Source organism: Marmota marmota, unplaced genomic scaffold (assembly GCF_001458135.2).
Source record: "Marmota marmota marmota unplaced genomic scaffold, marMar, whole genome shotgun sequence".
In the NCBI taxonomy this organism is placed as follows: domain Eukaryota; kingdom Metazoa; phylum Chordata; class Mammalia; order Rodentia; family Sciuridae; genus Marmota; species Marmota marmota.
Genome location: NW_026000240.1, coordinates 31,368,655 through 31,390,194, shown reverse-complemented (window position 1 = coordinate 31,390,194; position 21,540 = coordinate 31,368,655). Strand labels below are relative to the sequence as shown.

At 40.7% G+C, this 21,540-nt stretch overlaps 1 protein-coding gene across 2 annotated transcripts in view; it reads right to left on the bottom strand.

Moving 5' to 3' along the window:
* Positions 1-21,540, bottom strand: part of Cpne4 (copine 4) — a 470,863-nt gene that overhangs the window by 126,248 nt on the left and 323,075 nt on the right. For both annotated transcript variants that reach the window (XM_015487310.2, XM_048793882.1), the window contains exons 4-6: positions 12,013-12,084; positions 9,139-9,213; positions 2,266-2,349 (exon numbers count right to left, since the gene is read on the bottom strand). In XM_015487310.2, coding sequence (XP_015342796.1) covers positions 2,266-2,349; positions 9,139-9,213; positions 12,013-12,084 — 231 coding nt within the window. The remainder of the gene's footprint in view (positions 1-2,265; positions 2,350-9,138; positions 9,214-12,012; positions 12,085-21,540) is intronic.

The following is a 21,540-nucleotide window of genomic DNA, read 5'->3' as shown; positions in this document are numbered from 1 at the left end:
TGCATAAAATTTGAGAAAGTCAAATGAAATCGTCCATTGATTTTTTTCTTCCTATGAACTTTTTTGTTAGTGGAAGTCTTAGTGTTTAAAATAAATAATTCTCTATTCAAATAACATGATTATTTTCTAAATGCTTCCCTCTTTCTTCAATTGGATTCCCTAATATAATATGAATTATTGATTATATCATGGGCTCATTATTAAATTTATTTTAAAGTGTTAGAGAAAGAACGTTCCTGTGTGACTTTGTCTTGTCTCCGGATACACTGAGAGTGATCAAAGTGATAGTAAGAAGGAAAATTAGATAAGATTGTTTGGGTTAATTTCAGTTTCTCACTTTTTTTTAAATAAAAATGCTAAAGTGAAAATGTCTCATTGCAGCAGTTTTGAAAAAAATTCATTTATCAAATCAAAATTTCAACTAGATATTCCATCTAAAGTATAAAATCTGTGCATGTGCTTGTGTACACATGTGCCTATCTGCACACATGTGTACTTTTCCCCCAAGAGAATAGTATTTCCTGGCATTTATTTTGTATCTATTGAGTAAACAAGAGGAAAGATCAATATTATGTTGCTTGACCCACTGAAAGGCTCTACAAATTCATAGAGTCTCATAAGAAATCAAAATTTCTCCATGAACCTTTCTCATAAGAAATTTCTCATAAGAAAATCATAAGAAATTTCATAAGAAATTTCTCATAAGAAATCAAAACTTCTCCATGAGACTCCATGAACCCTCAGCCTTAAGGTAAGTGAGGGAAGTTCTAGAGATTCTTGGGGATAGGAGAATTTACTCATACCAATAATGAGAACAGGACTGCTATCAGGAGCAGAAGAAAGGAAGATCTTGTGAGAGAAATAATATGTTATGTTACAATAATATGTTCAATAATATGTTACACCCATACTTTCTCCCTGGTTGGTTGAAGCCCCTGTTCACTGACTAGAACAAAAGCACAAATGAATAAATTCCACTACTGACTTTGTCCAAAGTTTATTTCTCCCCAAGGTGTACATCACTAAAGGAATCTTTATATATGAAGGAGACTCTAACTGGTGGTGGTGATGAAGGACCACTTGGGACAACAACTGTGTGAGCTATACTTTAGTCTATTCTCCAGGGGTTAAGTTCCAGAGAATCTCATTGTTCTACAGCATGGACATATTATTTTTATTCAACTCCACTCATTTATTCATTCTTTCATTAAATATATTTTACAAGATGCTAATGATGTGACAGATGATATCCATAATTAGCCCATCCAAGATTATTTAATTTTTGTCTCCTAAGAACAACAGGAAAATCCTCCCTAGCTCCCAACAACACCTGTAACTCTGTTACTTTAGGAAAACAGAGTTGGATTTAAGGCATAGGGTGGTGAGAATATGGTACTCCCACCATCATCCCATGAAGATCATGGGGTCTCTTCTTTCTTGACCCTGCCACTGGTATATACACACAACAGGATCTTCTCTGAGCTCCAAGTCCTTCACCACAATTATTCCATTTTCTTGTTAGAATTGCACTGCAGAACTTACAAGTAAAAAACAACAAATTAAGATCAGGATTGGTTACTGCCTGTGTGTATGAGATGGTGGGTAGTAGGGGTTAGGCTAGGGAGGGATGAGCTTTAGGGTTGTTTTTGCAGAAAGAGGAGGGAGGGTAGGAGAAGGAATCATAGTTGACCCACTGGCTCTTGGGACAGGGCAGTTATTCATATGACAGGTCTGACATCAGTCCAGTGTATGTACTTTTCCTGAAGAAGCAGGTTGACTTCCGAAATTGCAGCGAAGCTCAGAGCTGAACAACCTCAGTGTAAACCTTAGCTTTGCCCCTTGCTCACTGTGAGACCTGGAAAAATAACAAAGTCTCCCTAAAGTTCAGTTTGTTTAACTGTAAAGTGGGGGAGATAATAATAACTCCATCAAGGGATTATCATGAAAAGCAAGTAAAATAATGCATGCAAATCTCTTAATCGAATGCTTGGTACCTAGTTATCCTCATTAAATGTTAGCTAGTTTTCATATTTTATTAATAAGTTGCTGGCTGTCTCTGTTCAAGATCAACAATGGAAAAGTGGGGCGATAGGGCTCTTCTCACTGAACATATAAATTGAGAATAAAGAAACTAAGCTAAAAAGGCAGAGACCTCTTGAAGGCAGTGCCTATGTACAGACAGTAAGACATAGAAGGTGTCCCTCAAACAGGTCAGTTTATCATCTTAGGAGACAAACTGGCGTAGCTGGAGATGACTCTTCTTACCTCAGTTCGGTGCACCAGCTGCTGAGTGGCATCATCATTCATGCGAAAAATTTCCAGGAATGGGTCGGATTTACTGAAGAAATCCTAAAACAGAGAAATAGAAACAAAATGATTTTTTTCCTTTGCATTTAATCCATCCCTGATCCATTAGGAAGAATAACCACCTGGGCCCCTCCCCTGACTTTTCTATTGCCCACATGTGGAATGGAGGGAAGGGAGGACAACTCGTCATCTCTTCCTGAATCCTGCTCCTGTTCCACCCACGCTCTCCTCTCCTTGCCCTGAGACAGTGCACAACATCTTTTCTTGCTTTGTTCTTTATCCTTGTGTGTGATCCGCCCCTGCCTAGAATAAGCTGCAACTGAACTCCAAGTCCTTCGTGAAATAAGTACCTGGTTGAAATCCAAAGTAATCTTCAAAGATCAGTTCAAACCCCAGTTCCCTGAGAAGCTGTGTATTTGTTGTTTGGAACACATTCATCAGAGTTATCATGGAGTCTACATCTGATGACGACAATATCTGGATCACCTGTGAGTCTGTTTCTATTATCTGGTTTTGGGTATGCTTTGTTTTGATTAAATACACACCATGTGAGAAAAATTATAAAGGTTTTAGATGAGTCTTTAGTTTCTAGCAAGCAGTTGGAATAGCGGGAGGAGTCCCTTAAATCCAATTGGGATTAAGCTATTCAGAAGTTGGATTTCTTCAGAAGTCTTTAAATAAAAGGCCCAATCTATTTCTGCTTCCTTTTCTCCTTAGGTGTGGTCCCTAGAGTGCTCTAATGGAAAGCCTGAATGTTTGTGAGAGCTGTTCCTCTTTGATAAAGTCCTCCATGCAGGTTTTAGTTGTGAGACTTCCTGCTCTTCTCTTATCTCCACGGTCTCCTGGCTCTAAGTTTTTGTTCAATTTCTCTCCATGCTTTTATTTGCTAATTAGTGAATGTCTGGAGAGGATAATCCACTCAAGGCAGTTGAGCTCTTGCCTTCTCTGAAGAGTCTCTTAGTTGCCCTAAATTTCAGTTATTCTTTCTCAGCCCCAGGAGGCCATCGAAACCTGAGCTCAGTTTCTCTGTTTCTTAGTAGCTATTTTCTGGTGACTTCCCAGGATCTAAATCCACTGTGCTTTAGGAATCAGCCTTGGATGGAAAGTCTGTACAGACTGTCTGAATCACCTTGATGGCTTTCTCCTCTCCCCCAGAATCTTGGCCCCTCAAATCCTGACAGCCTTGCTACTCTCAAACAGATGCCTCTTGTATCTTTTCTAATGAATAAAGTTGCTTTCAGTGGGAGAGTGATGTAAAACAAATAGGTGCTTCTTAATTGCAGGCAGAACCTATCTACATCCGTTCCTTCTTGTAAATTTATTCCTTACCAAATAGGTTACACATTTTGAGAGCAGAGGAATTAGGTCTTACTTTGCTTTATATTTCTATTACTTCCTCAGCATCTTTCATAGCATTTAGGTTTTAGCAGTACATGGCGTTTATTGGTTGAATGAATGAATACATAAACAAATGAATGCATGACACAAATATGTGATATAGGACAGGAAGCTATTTGTGCAACAGCCTTATTTATCATACTCTTATATATTTCACCAGGTGTTTTTGTTTTTTAGAAATCTAAACTGTAACAAAACAGAACTAAATCAAAAAAACTGTCATCATCTTTTATCCCTAAAAGTTAATAAGCTAAATACATTATTTCTTCTTGTGCAGTTTTTTTTNATTCTCCTAGCCACGGTTCTTTCCTTTTTTTTTTTTTTTTTTGGGGGGGGGGGAGGGGCCTCTTCTTCTAAACATTTCCTCACAATCCATGTCTTTAGCAGCCATCTTAGTCTTGAGATCAACAAAACATCTGCAGTTGTACACTAACCATAAAGCTTTCGTGCTTGATGTTAAGATATAAGGAGAGCTAGTCCCTGCTCTCAGTCCTGCCAGTACCATCCAGTTTGGTGGTAAGACAAGTATCCGAATCAACCGAACCCAGGGCTTATAATGAATGAATCAACGAGCAGGAAATCTTTATAGAAGAGAAGAGAGATGATGAATTTTGGCTGCAGAAGATGGTTGTAAGGAAGATATTTTAGAGAGAGAACAGCCCAAGTGGAAATGTAAACATGGAGAGGGATACATCGAGTCCCTTAACTCGACTGCAGTCTAAGAACCTGTCGAGGAGGAGCTGGGGACAGTTGCTGGTCTGGAGAGGAAGCAGGAAGCCACTGAAGGAGTCTAACTAGGAAAACCATGATTGGCTCTGAAGGGAAGAATATGAGCCTAGAGACTTTGAAGGGTATCCCAGAAAGAGGAGAGATAGGAGGTGGGGATTACTATCTTCTCTTTTGCTTTCCTCTTTACCCAACAGGAACTGAACACCACGCTGCACAGTACCTAGTTACATCCTTCTGTTCTACTTCTGGAAGTACCAGATGACCATAGCCTTTCTCCTCTCAAGAACCCACAATGGCTGCATCCTTCATGAACCTGCTCCATAAACCCAGTCTCCTCCCTGAAACAGCCCATTTCTCTCCCAGACACACTCCCAGCTGATTTCTTTGCATTTGCCAAGACATTTACCCCTCAGGCCTATTTGTTTCTACACTCATCCTAAAAAATTGGAACTTTCCTCTTCTCTCCCCTCTCTAGTGGCTGTGGGCCACACTCTGTTCCGCTGTGCCCCGGGCTCCCTTTTCAGTAGTTTTGTCTCCATGAATAGACTGTTGGTTCCTCTGGGGATGTGTTTATTAATTATACTTAAAAACTGCTGACCTCAATGGAAGAACTCCATCAATTATTTTACTTTTCCCTCATTATTGATAAATTAAACATTTGTTACCATTTTTTAAATTTAAAATTGTAACATGTAGAGAGAGGACAAAAACAGAAAGAAGGAAAACCTTAACCCATAACCCCACTCATAATTCCACAAATACCAATAGGTATTTTTGTAAATCTTTTTCTAGAATCTAGGCATAATTTTATTTTCTCTCTTTCTTTAAAAATATATAGATGTATCTGTAGCCATACCTTATGTATAATTCAATACCGCATTTCTTTCACTTGGTAGTGTATTTGAAGCACTCTATTTTATTTCACATCCTTTTAAAATTACTATTTAGGGTTAGCATGCAGTTGTCAGGAGGGCATCATATAAGACAAAACACACACACACACACACACACACACACACCACACAAAGATCAGATATAGTCTCTTTCTTCAAATAACTGAAAATCTAATATGCAGCACACTGGCTTTACCAATGCTTTAACATCCCAGCTCCCCACACCTAAGCTGGCTGGCCTTAGGCAAGATATTTAACTTCCCCAAGTTCAGTTTCCCAAACATGAATGGAAGGAGTATCACCCTTTGCCTTGGCAGGGTGCGACCAGGGCATGGCACATGCTAAGCACTCAAAAATGCTGGCTGCTATGATTATTATCAACAGAAGACTGAATGCATGAAAATAGTTGGTAAAGAACTATATAAATACCAGGATGATCACTATTAAGGAGATATCTGATTCCTGCAAAGCAACTCAAAAATATCTCTTCAAAAGTGTCAAGTGTAGCTGGCTCAGTGGTACAGCGCTTGCCTAGCATGTGTGAGGTACTGGGTTCAATCCTCAGCACCACATAAAGATAAATAAAATAAAGGTCCATTGACAACTAAAAAATATTAGAAAAAATATCAAGTGTATCTGAGGATTTGGGCTTCAGATACCTCAATGTTTACAGCAGTTCAATTCACAATAGCTGAATTATGGAACCAACCTAGGTGCCCTTCAAAAGATGAATGGATAAAGAAAATGTTGTATATATACACAATAGAATATTACTCAGTCATAAAGAAGGATGAAATTATGGCATTTTCAGGTAAATGGATGGAGCTGGAAAATATCATGCTAAGTGAAGTAAGCCAATCCCCCCAAAACACAAAGGCCAAATATTTTCTCTGATATGCAGATGCTAATTCATAATAAGGGAGGCGCTAGGGAAGAATAGAGTTATTTTGGATTAGGCAGAAGGCAGTGAAAGGAGGGGAGGGGGTATGAGGGTAGGAAAGATGGTAGAATGAATCAGACATTCTTACTCTATGTGCATATATGACTACATGACTGGTGTGATTTTTATATCATGTACAACCAGAAGAATGAGAAATTATACTCCATTTATGTATGGCGTGTCAAAGTGCATTCTACTGTCATGTATAACTAAACAGAACAAATAAAAATAGGAAAAAAATATCAAGTGTACATTCAGTTACTTGTAGCTTCTAAATAACAACTCTAAGTCTAATCGTGTGGTCACTTTAATCCAGAATTATCAGCTTTTTTTGCTTGACTATCATTAGCCCTTGAGACTCAGTAGTAACCAATGTATATATAAAACAGTTGTTAATGGAAGTCACTGGGCTTTGGGGTGGTTTGCTGTGTGTCCTCGGGTAAGTCATCAGACCTCACTGAGCCTCTGTTTCCTTGCGGAGATTGTGTGAGATCATCTTCATGGTGTCCTCCTACTCCTCCGTTCTTTGACCTCTTTAAACCCAAGGCTGTTCACCTTTCAATCCAAACTGCACCTTAGTACCCCTACTTGGTTCTCTGGAATACTGAGGAATCCAGACAAGACACAGTCACATGTAAAAAGAACTGGGGTCTACAGCACTGGGTCCTTGAGGCTCAGCAGTGACAGGGCTCTGGACGATAAGTGCTGTTCATGGTGGGAATGGCCATCTAGAACCATACAAAGTGCTACGGAGGGCTCATTTAGTTCCACGAGCAAGTATTCATTTGACTAAAAGGAACTAAAAAACACAACGGGTCCCTTCCAAACTCCCAAGTCCCCTTGTGCTGTAATGTAAATCAGTTAGAGACAAATTAGAGGTACTTAAAAGAGACTGCTAAGTGGACAGAAACCATTATAAGCCATTATGTGAGTAGCTGTAAACTATCACTTACTGACCCTATAGCTTATAATGGCACCGAGGTAGACACTGCAGATCCGTTTTGAGATCTCTTCTGAAATGTAGATAGATGATGGAGGAGAAGGAACACAGTAGTTGAAAGTGGGTGAAGGTTCAATGCTCACTCCCAACTCAGCATGCTTTCTACAGGCCTTAGCACCTAGCTCACACAAATGCCCAAAGACAGCAGTTTGGAAAGATTTCACACAGTCTACTCAGGACATTAAAAATATCAAAATGTGGTTAGGTCATAAGGGTAAAATCTTTTCTGATGTCCTCAGACAGAATCCATTACCCTTCTCAGAATACCCTGATTATACATCAATGGTCATATCCTAATATGGCAGTAACATTTTTATTTGTTTTTTAAATTTATGTTTTACTTAGATGATGAATTCCAGGTTGGGGTGGGAGAGTGACATGCCTTTTTTGGGGTGTGCATTTCCCCCAGTACTTTGTGCATAATAAACTCCTAACACAGTTTGGCAAATAAATGACTGATGAACGAGTGAATAAATAAATCAACGAACGTATAAGAGTGAACCAGTGAATGCATAATTGGGCTGAATACATCTTTTAGGTGGAAGGTGAATGTGATATGCCAACATGTAAGCTGCTGCTTAAGACTTTAAACAGTTGTTGGGACACTGCTGTCAGTCATTGAGAAAGTATACGACATCCCCAAATCCCCAATTCTCTAGTTATACTCTAGGAAAATGGACATCTATGAGAATACGTTTATTGATGTGATGTGGTTTTTGACTTAAGGACATATATTTGGTGGGAAATCATAGATATCATATGGTGAGGTTGGGAAGGACACCTCCACCTGTCTTTATGGTGTGGAGGCTGCACCTTAAGTTGTGCAGTGTGTGTGTGTGTGTGTGTGTGTGTGTGTGTGTGACTAACGTGGCCTGTGCTTTGGTAGAAGTTGCATTAGAACGAGAATAGATGGAGATTAGACTGACATGGGATCAGATCTTCAGTTTCACCACTAACTAGCAAGGCCATGAAAATGTGCCTTGCAGACCTCCAACTCTAGGGAATGTAACTATCTCAGGTTACAGGCTGCTGAGCTCTGAAATCCACCCCTGCACTTACACTGTGGGCCAGATTCCTACGGCACCTCCCAGCCAGTAATGGTGTGCACAATGGATGTTAAGGGAAGCCCCTTCCTGGGAGTAGCCGACTGTGGCTCTAGGATTTCCTGACAGCCTTGCTGAAACTTCCTCAGTCGGCCTGGTGTCCTGGGAGACTTCCACCTGCACTTTACTTCCTGTTTCCTCCATTCAGCATCAGACTTTGATCATGGTCTGTTGGTTTTCCCTACCTGTCTCTGTATGTACCCTACACGGGCATTTCTACCAATAAAACCCTTGCATATTTAATTCTGTCTTAGTGTCTGCCTCTCAGAGGATCTAGAAAATCCTATGGAATGACCTTAGGCAAATTATTTTATCTTTGAAAATCTTCCCTCTCCTGCAAAAGTGTTAATAATACTTGTTACGTAGCAGTTGTGCAAATGACTAAATAAGACAATGTATGTAAAGCTCTTAACCCAGTACTTGGCAAACACAGACACTTAATAAATGTCACTTTTCTTCCCTCTCTTTTTCCTTAGAATATCCCTAACAATGGGGTTAAATCCTGTTTTCCTGTGCACATCTGACCTGTGGCATCTGGAAATAAGTCTTTGTGTAATGAGACTGTCCTGTTTTAATTACAGTTCCTTCCCCTTCTCATTAACTGCTTCTCAATTTGGGGAGAGCCTTACTTTGAAGACCTCTCTGAAATCTTTGATCTGTTTAATAATGTGGGTTGAAAGGGAAAAATAGCTTCGGGGAGAAATCTGATTAAACTGTGTGTGCTAGCTTTATTACTTCCTTCAATGAGGTTAATGCCATACACTTTACCTTGTCATCCAGTTTTCGTGCATTGAATGCGAGTTCCACATAGTCATCATTGCCAGATAATTCTTCAGCGATTACCTAAAGGAAAAAGCACACATCAGCTGCAGTGGAGGGTGGATCCTTTAGCCCAAGAACCCATGGGCAAATTTAGTTCATGTTTGGTCTGAAAATCGACAAAACAAATGTTGGGCAAGAAGTTTGCCTATAACCCTGGTAAACATGACATACCACTTCCAGGTGTTGAAAGGAAATCCCTGGAAAAGACAGCAGTAGACAACTAGATTACCTTTATGCCGAGCATGAGAGTCTGAGAGATGCGACCCATACTGGAGGAAGAAATATAAGGGACAGCAGTTTGGAAGAGCTTCTTTCTTTAAAGGGCACTCGACATTGGATGGTACCTCCATAAATAACTACGTGTATATTTTTCTCCTTGGGGAATTACGAAGAAGAAAGAATAACTGTATTTCTCTACTATTTGGAGTCAGACCAACAAGGGATGAGAGGATGAACTCATCTCTGTGTCTGTTGCTGACTATGATGGTCAAAGATATGTTCTAATTTCTGCTTTTCACAAGACTGTTCCTGGGCTTTAAGAAAGGAAAACATAAATAAATAAACAAATAAATAAGAAGGAAGAAAGAGGAAGGGGAAGGGTCAGGAAAAAGAAGAAAAAGTCTCTTCTCTGACAAAGATTTTTTTTTTTTTTTATAAAGTGACATTATGAAAGGGCCTATTGGACAATATTATCTCCTTGTGTATAAAAAGGGACTCTAGCCAGTGACTCTCAAAACCTTAGAGCAGAAGTTGGTGAAAAAAAATCAAGAGAAAAGCAGTAAAAAAAACAAAAGCAACAAAAATCTAGGGGTTGGGCTAGTTGCATATAACATTTACATGTTAGGATTTCACATGTACTCAGGAACTGAAGCACACAATCATCCTTATCAAATTGATTATTTTGAGATACTGAGATTTAATTCAATTTTATCTCCATTATTTCTGAGCTCAACTTTTCCATTAGGACTTGCTCTAAATACTGACTGGCAGCCTCTAGAAAACTTAAGGTTATTTACGTCTAAGATTAAGGCTAACAAGGTTGTCTAAAGAGGGATACTAAAAGTCAGAAACATAAGTTTTCAGGTATAAAAGATAAACTCAGGTATACAGGGAAGACTCAAGGCATACAGGAAAAACAAGAACTGTTTAGTAACTCAGGACTCATATATATATATGTTCACTTTTGTCCCTTACCACCCCAACGCCTTTTATCTTCTATTTGAGTAATGGTTACCTATTTTGTGGTCACAGGACACCTTAGGGAAGCTGATCAAAGTTATAATCTTTTCTATCTGTGGACGTCTCAAAAATTTCACACATATTTTCAGAAGCTATTGAAGCCAATGTTTTGGTTTGGGGACCCGAGATTAAAGGGACTATTTAAATATTTAAAATTAAGAAGATTAAATTTTTCTGGGATTTATGGAGGAAGAAAATCTCCAAGATGTCATAGAGAACAGGTAGGAAGATCAGATTTATTCTCCTGGGAAAGAACCACAGCAAATTTTTATACCTGGGTCCACTGGATTTATGGCCTTTGGGAGTGAACCCTGGGCTTTTTACAGCACTAGTGAGCTCTTCAAAGACCACTTGATTCATTATCAATTATAAAAGAAAGAAGCCTTGACATGACAATGTCATTTAAAATATTGAAGCCACAGGGGCTGGGGCTGTAGTTTGGTGGTACAGAGTGTGTTTGGCATGTACGAAGCCTGGATTCAACCCCCAGCACCACAAAAATAAATAAATAAATTAATTAAATATTCCAGTAACACACTCAGTTAAGTTCTTAACAGAATGCCACAATTCACAAAGGGACCCTTTTGAATTTTTTCCTTTTAAAACGTTGCTTTCTTCTTTTAAAAAATTAACAAGTCACTCTCAAGTTAAAAAGGAGGAACTGAAAGAAGTCAGTAGCTTTGCCTCCTTGCAATTTGCCTTCCTAGCAATTTAGATTTTTCTTAGTACTATTTTTTGACCTTTCTCACTCTTTTTTATCCACACAGTTAAATGGTTAGACAACGTTCTCTACTTTTCTCAAAGACTCAAATATAAAATGTCAAAGTTTCAAATACCAGGAGTGCCATATGAAAATTTCCATTCCTATATAGAAATACTTTCACCATTTTCCAATAGAACATTCTGCATGGATAAAAATGTCCTATAATTTGCACTGTGCAATAAAGTAGCTGCCAGTCAAATGTAACTATTGAGCATTCATGTATGGCTGGAGTGGCTAAGGAACTGAGTAGTTGCTTTTATTTAATTTTAAATAATTTTATTTGTTTAAATGATCACTTCTAGTGGCTACAGAATAAGATCAGACATAATAGTTCCAAACTATTATATCAAAGAGAGTGTTAAATGCTGGGCTATCTGCTTCTCAGGCAACAGATCAAACCTTGGACTGAATGCTATTAACACAAAGCACAGAGTTTTAATTCTAAATCAAGGGCAGGTGTCGGGGGGTAACTTTGATGATCTGAAAACCCCAGACAATTCTATATTATTACTCTGTTCAGCAATATCAACTTTCTCCTCTATTAAAACCTGTATCGCAATTGTAGAAGTGCTTAGGAGAAGGGAGTAGCCTCATTTTCAAATCCTTTTTCTTCCCCATTTCCCCTAAGGGTAGAAGGATCAAAATTGCATTGTCAGGAAAGAGAAAGAAGGAAAAAAAAGAAAGAAAGAAAGAAAGAGGTAAGTAACTTGAATAGTTCAGCAGTTGTAGCATCAAATGCCCAACAGGCAGAGGGTCTATTTCCCAAGTGTTGGGTTTGCCTGGGCAAACCTGGAAAGACCTGCTCAGGGAGCTCTCACCGTGATGGAAGATTTTCCTGCCGTGTTCCCATGCTTCAGCAAGGATTTGGACAGCTTTCTCTGGGAAACAATCTGTACAAAAGGAAACAAAATGAGAAATGTTAGTCATAGAACCGCAGGTCTATTTTTATTTATTTATTTTTCCTCTACATAATTCTGTATTCACAGCTCTATTTGAAATTATGACATCGATGTCCATTTATATTTCAAGATTCTTCTGTGGGCTTCCCTTAGTATAGGTTATTCCTTTCTTTCTTTCCCCTGATGGTGTGTGGCAAAAAGAAAGGGAGTGAAGACTTACATATAATTCAGTCAATTAGGAAGAAGGAGGTTTAAATGTTCCTGAGGCATTTATATCAAAGTTAAATAGATAATATTGAACATGTGCAGTAAGATAATGGAAATGAAGCTTCAAAATGATCTCAAATTAGCACCATACCTCTCGGCAAAGTGAGGGATGGGGTGCAGGGAGGAAAAGGAGCCCAGTGTCTAAATATGTAGCTTCTATGTCTACAACCTCTAGAGTTCTGTTCTTAATATATTTATTGGGAGGCTACAAAGTCAATCATCAGGAAGCCGATGCTGAGACAAGTCAAGAGGAGTAGCTGGGGTCCTCTCCATGATCCAGTGTCTGTGCACAGGTGCAATTGACAATGAAAATCATTATCATATTGGAAGTTATTCTTAGCCAAACCTGCCCATTCCTCTGATTTCCCTTTTTCTTTTTTAAAGAGAAGTTTGGAAAGGCATTGAGATCCAGGTTGAGTATACAGTCCATGATGCCAAAAGGAGAAAAGGATTTAGAAAGTTATTCTTGGGGAGAACATCACCCACTGTGGTAGGCATTGTTTATTTAAGATGGTCCCCAATGATCCTATCTTCCTGGTATTCATATTATAGTGTAATCCATCTTTCTTGAGTGTGGGATGAATTTAGTGACTTGCTCCTAATGAACAAAATATCAAAAAAATGAGGCTACACCACTTCTGAGATTGGGCTATACGATGCCCATGACTTCCATCTTTCTCATTCCATTTCCTCTCTCTCTGAGACTCTGCTCTGGGGGAAGCATGCTGCCAAGTTGTAAGTTAGTCCCATAGAGAGGCTTGCGTGGAAAGGAAATGATGTCCCTAACCAACGGCCCCTGAGAACCTGAGGCCTGCCTACAGCTACATGTACAAGCTTGGATGGAGATCTACTCTCAGGCTGCAACTTGATTGCAGATTTAGGGACCCAGAAAAACTGCACCCTGATTCTTGATACACAGAAATTGTGAGATAATGAACACTTTTTTTTTAAAGTTATGAAGTTTTGGTGTATTTTTCTGTTTGTCTGTTTGCACAATAGAATATAATACATAGTCACAGAAAGATATGAGAGGAAATCACCATGCCAGGCTGGGAGACACACCCATTTATTGATATTCTCATACTATACATTTTTGTCTTTGTGTTAAAGCAGTGAAAACACCAAGAGCATTTAAATGCCAAATGTGAAAATTCCAGAAAAGCTGCCTAGGCCAAGCTTACTTGAGATCCTTATAATCTGAGGAGGAAGGAATTTTTCTATAAAATGCCACCTGGTGATAATATGATGATGATAATGATGATGATGATGACAACTTCCATGACAACAACGATGACTCCCATTTAAGGAGTACATACGTAGGGCTGATGTTTTATTCAACTCCACAAATATTTGTGCAGCCTCTCCTGTGTGCTAAACTTGGTGCGAGGCACTCAGGGTGGAAGCAAACTCAGATGCAACCTCTGGCTTCATGGAGCTTACAGTTTCTCTCTATGGGTCTTTTATTGAGGGGAGTGGGGAAGACATATGATTAATGACAAAGCCAGAGTCACCTGGAAGCAGTAGCCAGGTCAACATCTGAGTAAAACGAGGCAACATGTCCATTTCCCAAATAGAAATATAATAGAAATATTTCTTTCCATTGTCATTGTGTTTCATTGCTTACCCACTCATGACTTCAACCCTCTCAGCACTGATAACCCATTCATGAGGTTACCAGGCTTAGGTTCACTATTTTATAGGCTATCTTACATGATCCATATTATCATTCTTCAAGGAAAGACAGCCTGAGAACCTAGATGGCGTACTTCCCTCTCCTCTTATCTAGAAACACCATCATATCCCTTTATAGGGTGGGAAGAGAATGCTACCATGACCAGCTCCCGCCTTTTTCAAGTGCTAGGAAGATAAGCAAGTTCCCAGGACATATTCCTTCTTAGGAGATGGGTATGTGGGCATACAAGTGGCTAACCAATCAGGAGACAAAAGCAAACTTGCTTTATAGTCTCCATGCTTCCATCTCATCTCCGAAGAATGAGTAATAATTAGGACTGCAAACCTTTCATGGTAATAATGATGGACAAGCAATGAGCTGCCCTTGGTGTTGCCATTCTTAGGACTATTGGGCAAAAATAGCAGGGATGCCCAGCTGGAGCCCTGATCTATAGAGAAAAGCCTCTTTGTTGCAAATCTCACTTATCATGTATGCTTTGTTGCTTCTGAACTGCACCAGCCTGAAAAAGACCTTAGGTCTTGTCAGAGAATGAGGAGAGTGACAAGGACTCACCCTGGCCTCGGCTGACATAGGAGGCCAACAAATAGTAAGGTCTGCCTGGCATCGAGGGTAAAGGGGATGCACTTGTCAGAAATCCTCTAATTTGATTCTGTTCATCTTATCGTGGGGTCACAGCTGGCAAACCTCAGCATTCAACAAGAGGGTAAAGTGGAGAGGGAGTAAATAGAAGTTGAAACATTCTTTTTAGCAAGATCAGACCAGAGGGACATTAGTACCTCCGAGGTCTCTGACCTGTATCCACACACAGATTTGGGGGTGGAGGCAGGTCTTCTCCCACGGACAATAGCTTCTGATAGCCTAGATTCTCTTTCTTTCTTTTAAAAGGAAAGCTCAGAGTTTCACTTAAATAATGAATGTGACAAAAGCCAGAATTTAAAACAAACAAACAAACTCTTAAGCCAATATTTTAACATGTATATATTCAGCTGTGATTTCCCCCAAAGTCTTCAAAATAGTTAGACAGTCATTTTTCACAAGGCTGTTGTTCATGAAAATATCTTCAGAATTGCTTTAAAACTGTTGCAAAAACAAATGTTTATTGAACACTTTCTATGTGGCCAGGCACAGGTTCACAGGCTACAGGGGTGACAGAAACAGATTGAAAATCTCTTTACAAACTTTACAGTCACATCATCTCTATTAGCCTGAACTGATAAGTCCCAATTGTATTGTAGAAATTTTTACTTTTTAAAAGGTCAGTGCTTAGAAAATGAATAAAATCTTTGTGAAAATAAAATTGGAGGTCATAGAATTAAAACAAGTTTAACACCTCCACCGCAGGACCTCACAGAGCTTTGTTTGTAAATGCCCCCACTGGGGACAAGTGTGCACCCTCCATTCTCCTGCTATTTCCTTCACTTTTCAAAAGATGGACCTACCCTCCAACGCTCCTCTGTTCTGGGGCACACAACCAAGACCCTTGCTCTGTGTCAGGTAATACTCAGGGCTTTCTTCACATTACTTTGATTCTTGTCATTTAATGATCAAACTCTCTCTTGTTCCCAAGCAACTGGGATGAAGGAACCAAGGCTTAGGGAAGTTAAGAAGTTTGTTTCGGGTCCTTCCTACAGTGTCACAGACTGAATTTTGTCCCTCCCCAAATTCATATATTGGAGCCCTGATCCTCAATGTGACTATTTGGAGATGGTGCCTTTAAGGAGATAATTAATGTTAAATGAGATCATAAGGGTTGCCGCAGCCCGGCTGGCTGGGCAAAACAAGCGGAGGGTGACGAATAACTTGTGTACGTTGATACAGCAGGAGTGGGAGCCGTTTATTGTAGGACAGGAGCGGTATTTATACATTCCACACAGCTTATCTAATTAGCATAAACTAGATACATCAGTCAACCAATCAGGAATCTCTACACCTAATGGCTCGGTTTTGTTACTTCTCAAACCACTCCCTCTGACATTTTGCCAGGCACCATCCAGACTTGTTTACGAACTTTAACATTCCCCTGGCAAAATGCCAGGTGTTATTTTGACTTGTTTACAGACTCTAACAAAGGGTGGGGTCCTAATCTGATAGAATTAGTGTCCTTATAAGCAGAGGAAGATGCATGATACACGCATGAGCTCTCTTTTCTTCCTCTCCTCACCATTCTGTCTCCTCTCCTCCCCCAACTTTTTCTTTACCCCTTCCTCTCTCCTTCTCTCCCTCTCTCTTCCCCTCCCTCCCTTGTTCCTTCAGACTCTGTCCCTCTCTCCCTCCTTTTTCTTCCTCATCCTCTTCCACTCAGGGGTGCACACAGAAGGAAGCCTTTGAGAGAAGGTGGCTGTCTGCAAGCTAGGAAGAGAAGTCTTAAAATATGACAGGAAGGCTTGCACATACCTGTAACCCCAACTAATCAAGGCTGAGGCATGAGTGTCACAAGTTCAAGGCCAGCCTGGGCAATTTAGCAAGACCCTATCACAAAATTTTTTTAAAAAAGACGAGGGGCTGCAGTTGTAGATTGCCCCTGGATCCAATCTTCCTCCTCCTCTCACCCCCACCAAAAAAACAGAAAGAAGGAAAGCCAATTCTGCTATCACCTTGATCTTGGACTTCAAACTTCCAAAGCATTGAGAATATAAATTTCTGTTGTTTAAGCCACCCACTCTGGTATTTTGTTGTAGCACCCGTTTCAACTAACACATAAAGCCTGCAAGAGTTGAAGCCCAGATTCACTCCTTCATTTTTATTGAATGCCTGTTAAGTGCTGGGTGTTGAGAATAAAGTGATGGCACAGAGCAGGTAAGGACGCTGACCCCCAGAGATATGTCAAGTTCCAACTTGGAAAGCAGAAGCAAGGTGGTACCACGGCCTGGCTGGCCCAGAGGATCAGGGAAGGCATTTCTACAGAAACTGCCCTGGCCCTGAAGGCTCTTGGAAGAGGAGAACCGGAGTCAAGAGGGAAGGGGGGGAGGGGGAGGCTCCAGGTACAAGAGCCACAGGTACAGAGGGAAAGAGGTTCATGAGGAGCAGGGAGAACACAAGGGACAGAAAGAAGGCCCTGGGTGTATCCTGAGACCAGCCTCTCCGCTCTGTTGAACTCTGACTGTAGATAGTTGAGCAATGTTGGTTTTGGGTGAGCTGAAAATGACAATACTCACATCTTCCCCCCAGTATGGATGAAACCTGTGTCTACAACCTTATGTGGCTAAACAAAACAGAAAGGCCTTTGATCCTGAGATGAGTAAACGGTGCTGAATGAAACAGGTAGCCTCTGAGTCCTCCTAAGTGCCCTTCTAAAAAGGAGCCCAGGGAGATTTGATGATGCCCACTTCAAAGAAAAGGCAGATCAAAGACAGGTGGGAAGATGCTGGGTATTCGGAATAATGTGGCCATGGCCACGAGACAAGGAACAGCAGCTGTCAGAAGGGGCGATGAATGGATTCTCCCTACCAACATCAGGAGTTAGGAGACCGTCAAAACTGTGAGAGAAGAAATTTCTTTGTTTTAAGCTACCAAATATGCAGTGGTTTTTAACAGTAGACCCAGGAGACTCTGAGATTGGTTTATCCCAAAGTCAGATTCAAAGTCCTGGGAAGGTTTGTAGTGATAACTGCAATGATGGCTGATTTTAGGGAAATCCCCACCTTTATGTCCCCCCCCCTTCCAAAGACTTCTGGGTAATATCACTTTACCTGGTAGAAATTAGAGCACCTCAAGATAGGTAGTATGCGAGAGCCCCTTGTCTTGGTGCTTTGCCTCCATGTCCTGGTAACCTTCTTCTATTGCTGACCTAGAGGACCCACAATCTTGCCCCAATAATGGCCTGTCATATGCACTATAAGTAGAGAGAAACTTAAAATATATTTTAAAGAACACTTTTAAAAAACTTTAAAGACATGTGCTTTTTCGTATGCTGTTCCCTGAACACAGGGTGGCTCACACCCTTTTCCTTCCATTGACAGATGTTATTTATTTTTCCAAGATCCACATTAGAAGTATGGAAGAGTCACTGTGGTAGGAGGAAACTGAAGTCACTCGTGGGACTAATAAGGACTTTTCCCTTGCCATATACAGGTGCCCCTCCCCCAGCCTGTGCTATCTGGCCTGCCCCCCCAGTAGCAGAACTTGTGAGAAATGCAGTCTCAGACACCACCCCAGCCTACTGATTCAAAAGTGGTCTTACATGCACCGGTGCTTTTCATGCACATTAAAACCTAGAAGCTGTGAGCTAGAAAGTGAAAATGCACGCAGACAAAAGATTTCACTGCAATATGATCCCATTTAAAAGATGTATTTTAAAATTTAATACTGATCTCTTCCGATCTGGACTTGATTCGCTGATGGGGAAAAGCTGCAAGAACTAGGAGAGGTACAATTCTGAAGCTTTCTCAGCCATGCAGGGGAGGAGTAGGGTGATATACTTATGTGCTTCCATATTATATAAATTCAGGACAGTCCTCAGCTCTCCAGTGGGGACCTAAAAAAGGACCCCCCCGGGGGAGAGTGATTCAGAGTGATATCATAGGAAATGATATCAATGGTAATCTAGTGGCTTGGTCTTCCTGTCTTCAGCTTTCTATTAAGCAGGGTTCTAATTACTTCAAGTAATTATAGGCTTTTACCCTTTCTCTGACTTCATTAGCAAGAGATGGAATGGAGAGAGAGCTTCCGAAAGGGAGGGAGGGATTTAAGGACTGCTTGTGTATTAATTACCCACCTTTGCCTCGTCTCTTAGGTTAGGCCTCACCATCATCACAAATGATCTGGCTCTGTGATTAGTCAGAGGCCACCTGCCACCTTACTCCACCCCACTCTCATCCCAGTCCCCCAGTCAAGCCATATGGCAGCCAGGAGAAAGAGAAAAGGGAGCTTCTCCAAGTCACCCAGTGTCCAGTCCAGAGCAATTTGTTAGGTCAAGGGCACATGGAAGTTTTTGACATGACCTTTGGTAGGTTGTGACTTGTCTACCAGGAGGCTGGCAACCAAATATCAGCCGTCCACAGAATAGAGGGGCAAGGAGGGGATTCACTGACCATTTTTAAATGAAAGAAGCTCACACAGCTGTTAGAAAGTCATAATTAATACTGCGTTTGGAGCCCTTGTTACATGCCAGCTATTGCCGTCAAGGGCTTTATGTATATCGATTCATTCAATCCTCGGGGCAACTCTCGGAGGGGTTATCATATGCCCATGTGGGTGGCTCAGAGATTAGAGGTGCAGAGAACGTATTCGTTTGCTAAGGCTGCCAATAACTAACTACCACAAACTTGGTGGCTGAAAACAATAGAAATTTGCTCTCAGGATTCTGGAGGTCAAATGCCCGAGATTAAGACATCAGCAGGGTCAAGCTCCCTTCAGAATCTCCAGAGGAGATTCCAAATCTTGTCTCTTCCAGATTCTGGCAGCTGCTCTCACTGGTTTGCCTATGATTGGCTCACTCTACCTCCTTCTTCATGTGGCTCTTTAGTCTCCTGTCTGTGCCTCTCCTCTGTACCGCTGGATTTGGGTTCCAACTGGTGAATCTAGGATGATCTCCTCATCTTGAGATCTTTCTCTTAGATGCGTAAAGACTTTTTTCCAAATAAGGTCACATCACAAGTTCTTGTTCTTAGGACATGGACACATCTTTTTGGAAGGCGGCACTTAGTCCTTAACAGAAAGGCTAGGTGACATGCTCAAGTTTTCACAGCCAGTAAGTAGCAGAGCTGGAGTCTGAATCCAGACTGTCTAGCTCCAGATTCCACGTTCTTAACTGCCAAACTCTCCTGCCTCCCATAAATGGCAGAAGCAGGGCTGGACCCAGACCTTGGGCTAAATCCTAACAGGTGTGCAAAGTGACCCAAGCTTATCCCTTGGCCTTAAGAAGGGAGAGAGTTTGATTTCCTGCAGACCACTGCAATGTTTTCCCAACTAGATCCCTATCTTCACTCCTGCTACGTAACCTAGAGTCATAATCATGTGCAAGTTTGGCCCTGGGGGTAGACCTTGGACAGCTTACTCTGAGTACTTCAGTTTCCTCACCTGTGAAATGGTGAAAATATCATCTTACCACTTAGGTTTACCATGTGCAGTATGAGTATTAAAACTGCAGCATTAGGCATACACAGGTAAATTAAGAAATGCTCCTTTTCTCTTCTTTCCCATCCAATCAGTCCCCACTTAGAGATAACTACAGTGATCTATTGGCTTGGACTGGGATCCTGGCAGTGGACGGGGTTAAGATAATAGAGATATTTAAGACACCGAATTGATGGGGCTTCATGATTGATTGATGGGCAGGGGGAGAGAGTGGGATGAATGAGGGAGAGTTCCCAGGTTTTGGGCTTCTGGCATTTGGCAGGATAAAGGCCTCTTTCACTGAGGGGCACACTGGAGGAGAGGCAGCTGGTGGGGGGATGGGGTTGGGGGAGCTGTGAGAAAAGCAAGAGGAAATGGTGAACTTGGGTTTTGAGCTGTTGAATTTGAGATTTGATTTGGATCTGTGTGTTATCCAAGTGGAGATAGTATCTAGATACTGTTGTATACACAAGTCCCGGATTCAGAAGAGTCCTAACCTGAGAGTCTCTAATGCGTGGATGATAAATGGAAGGGCAGAGGAGGAGAGGGAGTATATGAGGGAAAATAGAAGCAGGTTTGAGAGTGAGATATCACAATGAAAAGTTGGAGGTGTTACTGAGGATACAGAAAAGAATACCTCTGTACTGTGCACTGTAGGAGGTTGTTAGTTGGTACAGTGATTCTATATGGATATATGGATATTTAGCAATTTGTATAAAAGTCCTCAAAAGGTGTGCCCAAATGTTCCAACTGTTGTTAACTTATTATAAAAATAATAATAATCTGTGTTGGGCAGAGAAGGTGTATGTGATACGATGCTCATCAAAAGTTTATAATTCTGGAAAACTGGAAAAAGGCTTAATGCCCACAGTAGGAGACAGCACATGTATTTTGCTATGATGGAATACCCTGTAGCCCTTAAAACAAATAATGCAAAAGTATATGCATTAACACTGAAAGATGCTCACTAGGTATTTTGGTTTAAAAGAAGCAAAAAATAAAAGCATGTATAAATGACCGTATTTTTATTTAAAAAAGAAGGATATGTATATGTATCATAGAAAAAAAAATCTGTCAGATTATGCACCAGAATGTTTAGGAGTCATCTCTCACCAGTGGGATGAAGGGATTTTTCATTTTTTTCTTTATATTTCTAAATAGTTTTTGCAACAATCCTGTATTACCTTCACACACAGGAAAACAACAAAACCGTTTCCTGAAATAATGCAACGGAGGGAATGGAAACTCTTGCTTGGCTTAAACTCAAGTCACGTGGAGGAAGTCCTTGAGGGTCTGGAAGAAGAGCCTGGACTGTGGCCCCACAGCCTCCAACAGAACTGAGGGAGGGTCTTGGGAACAAGAGACTCCAGGAGCTATCAGAGTCCAATATCTGTTGATCTTGGGGACCTAAAGACATAAGGCCCCATCCTGTG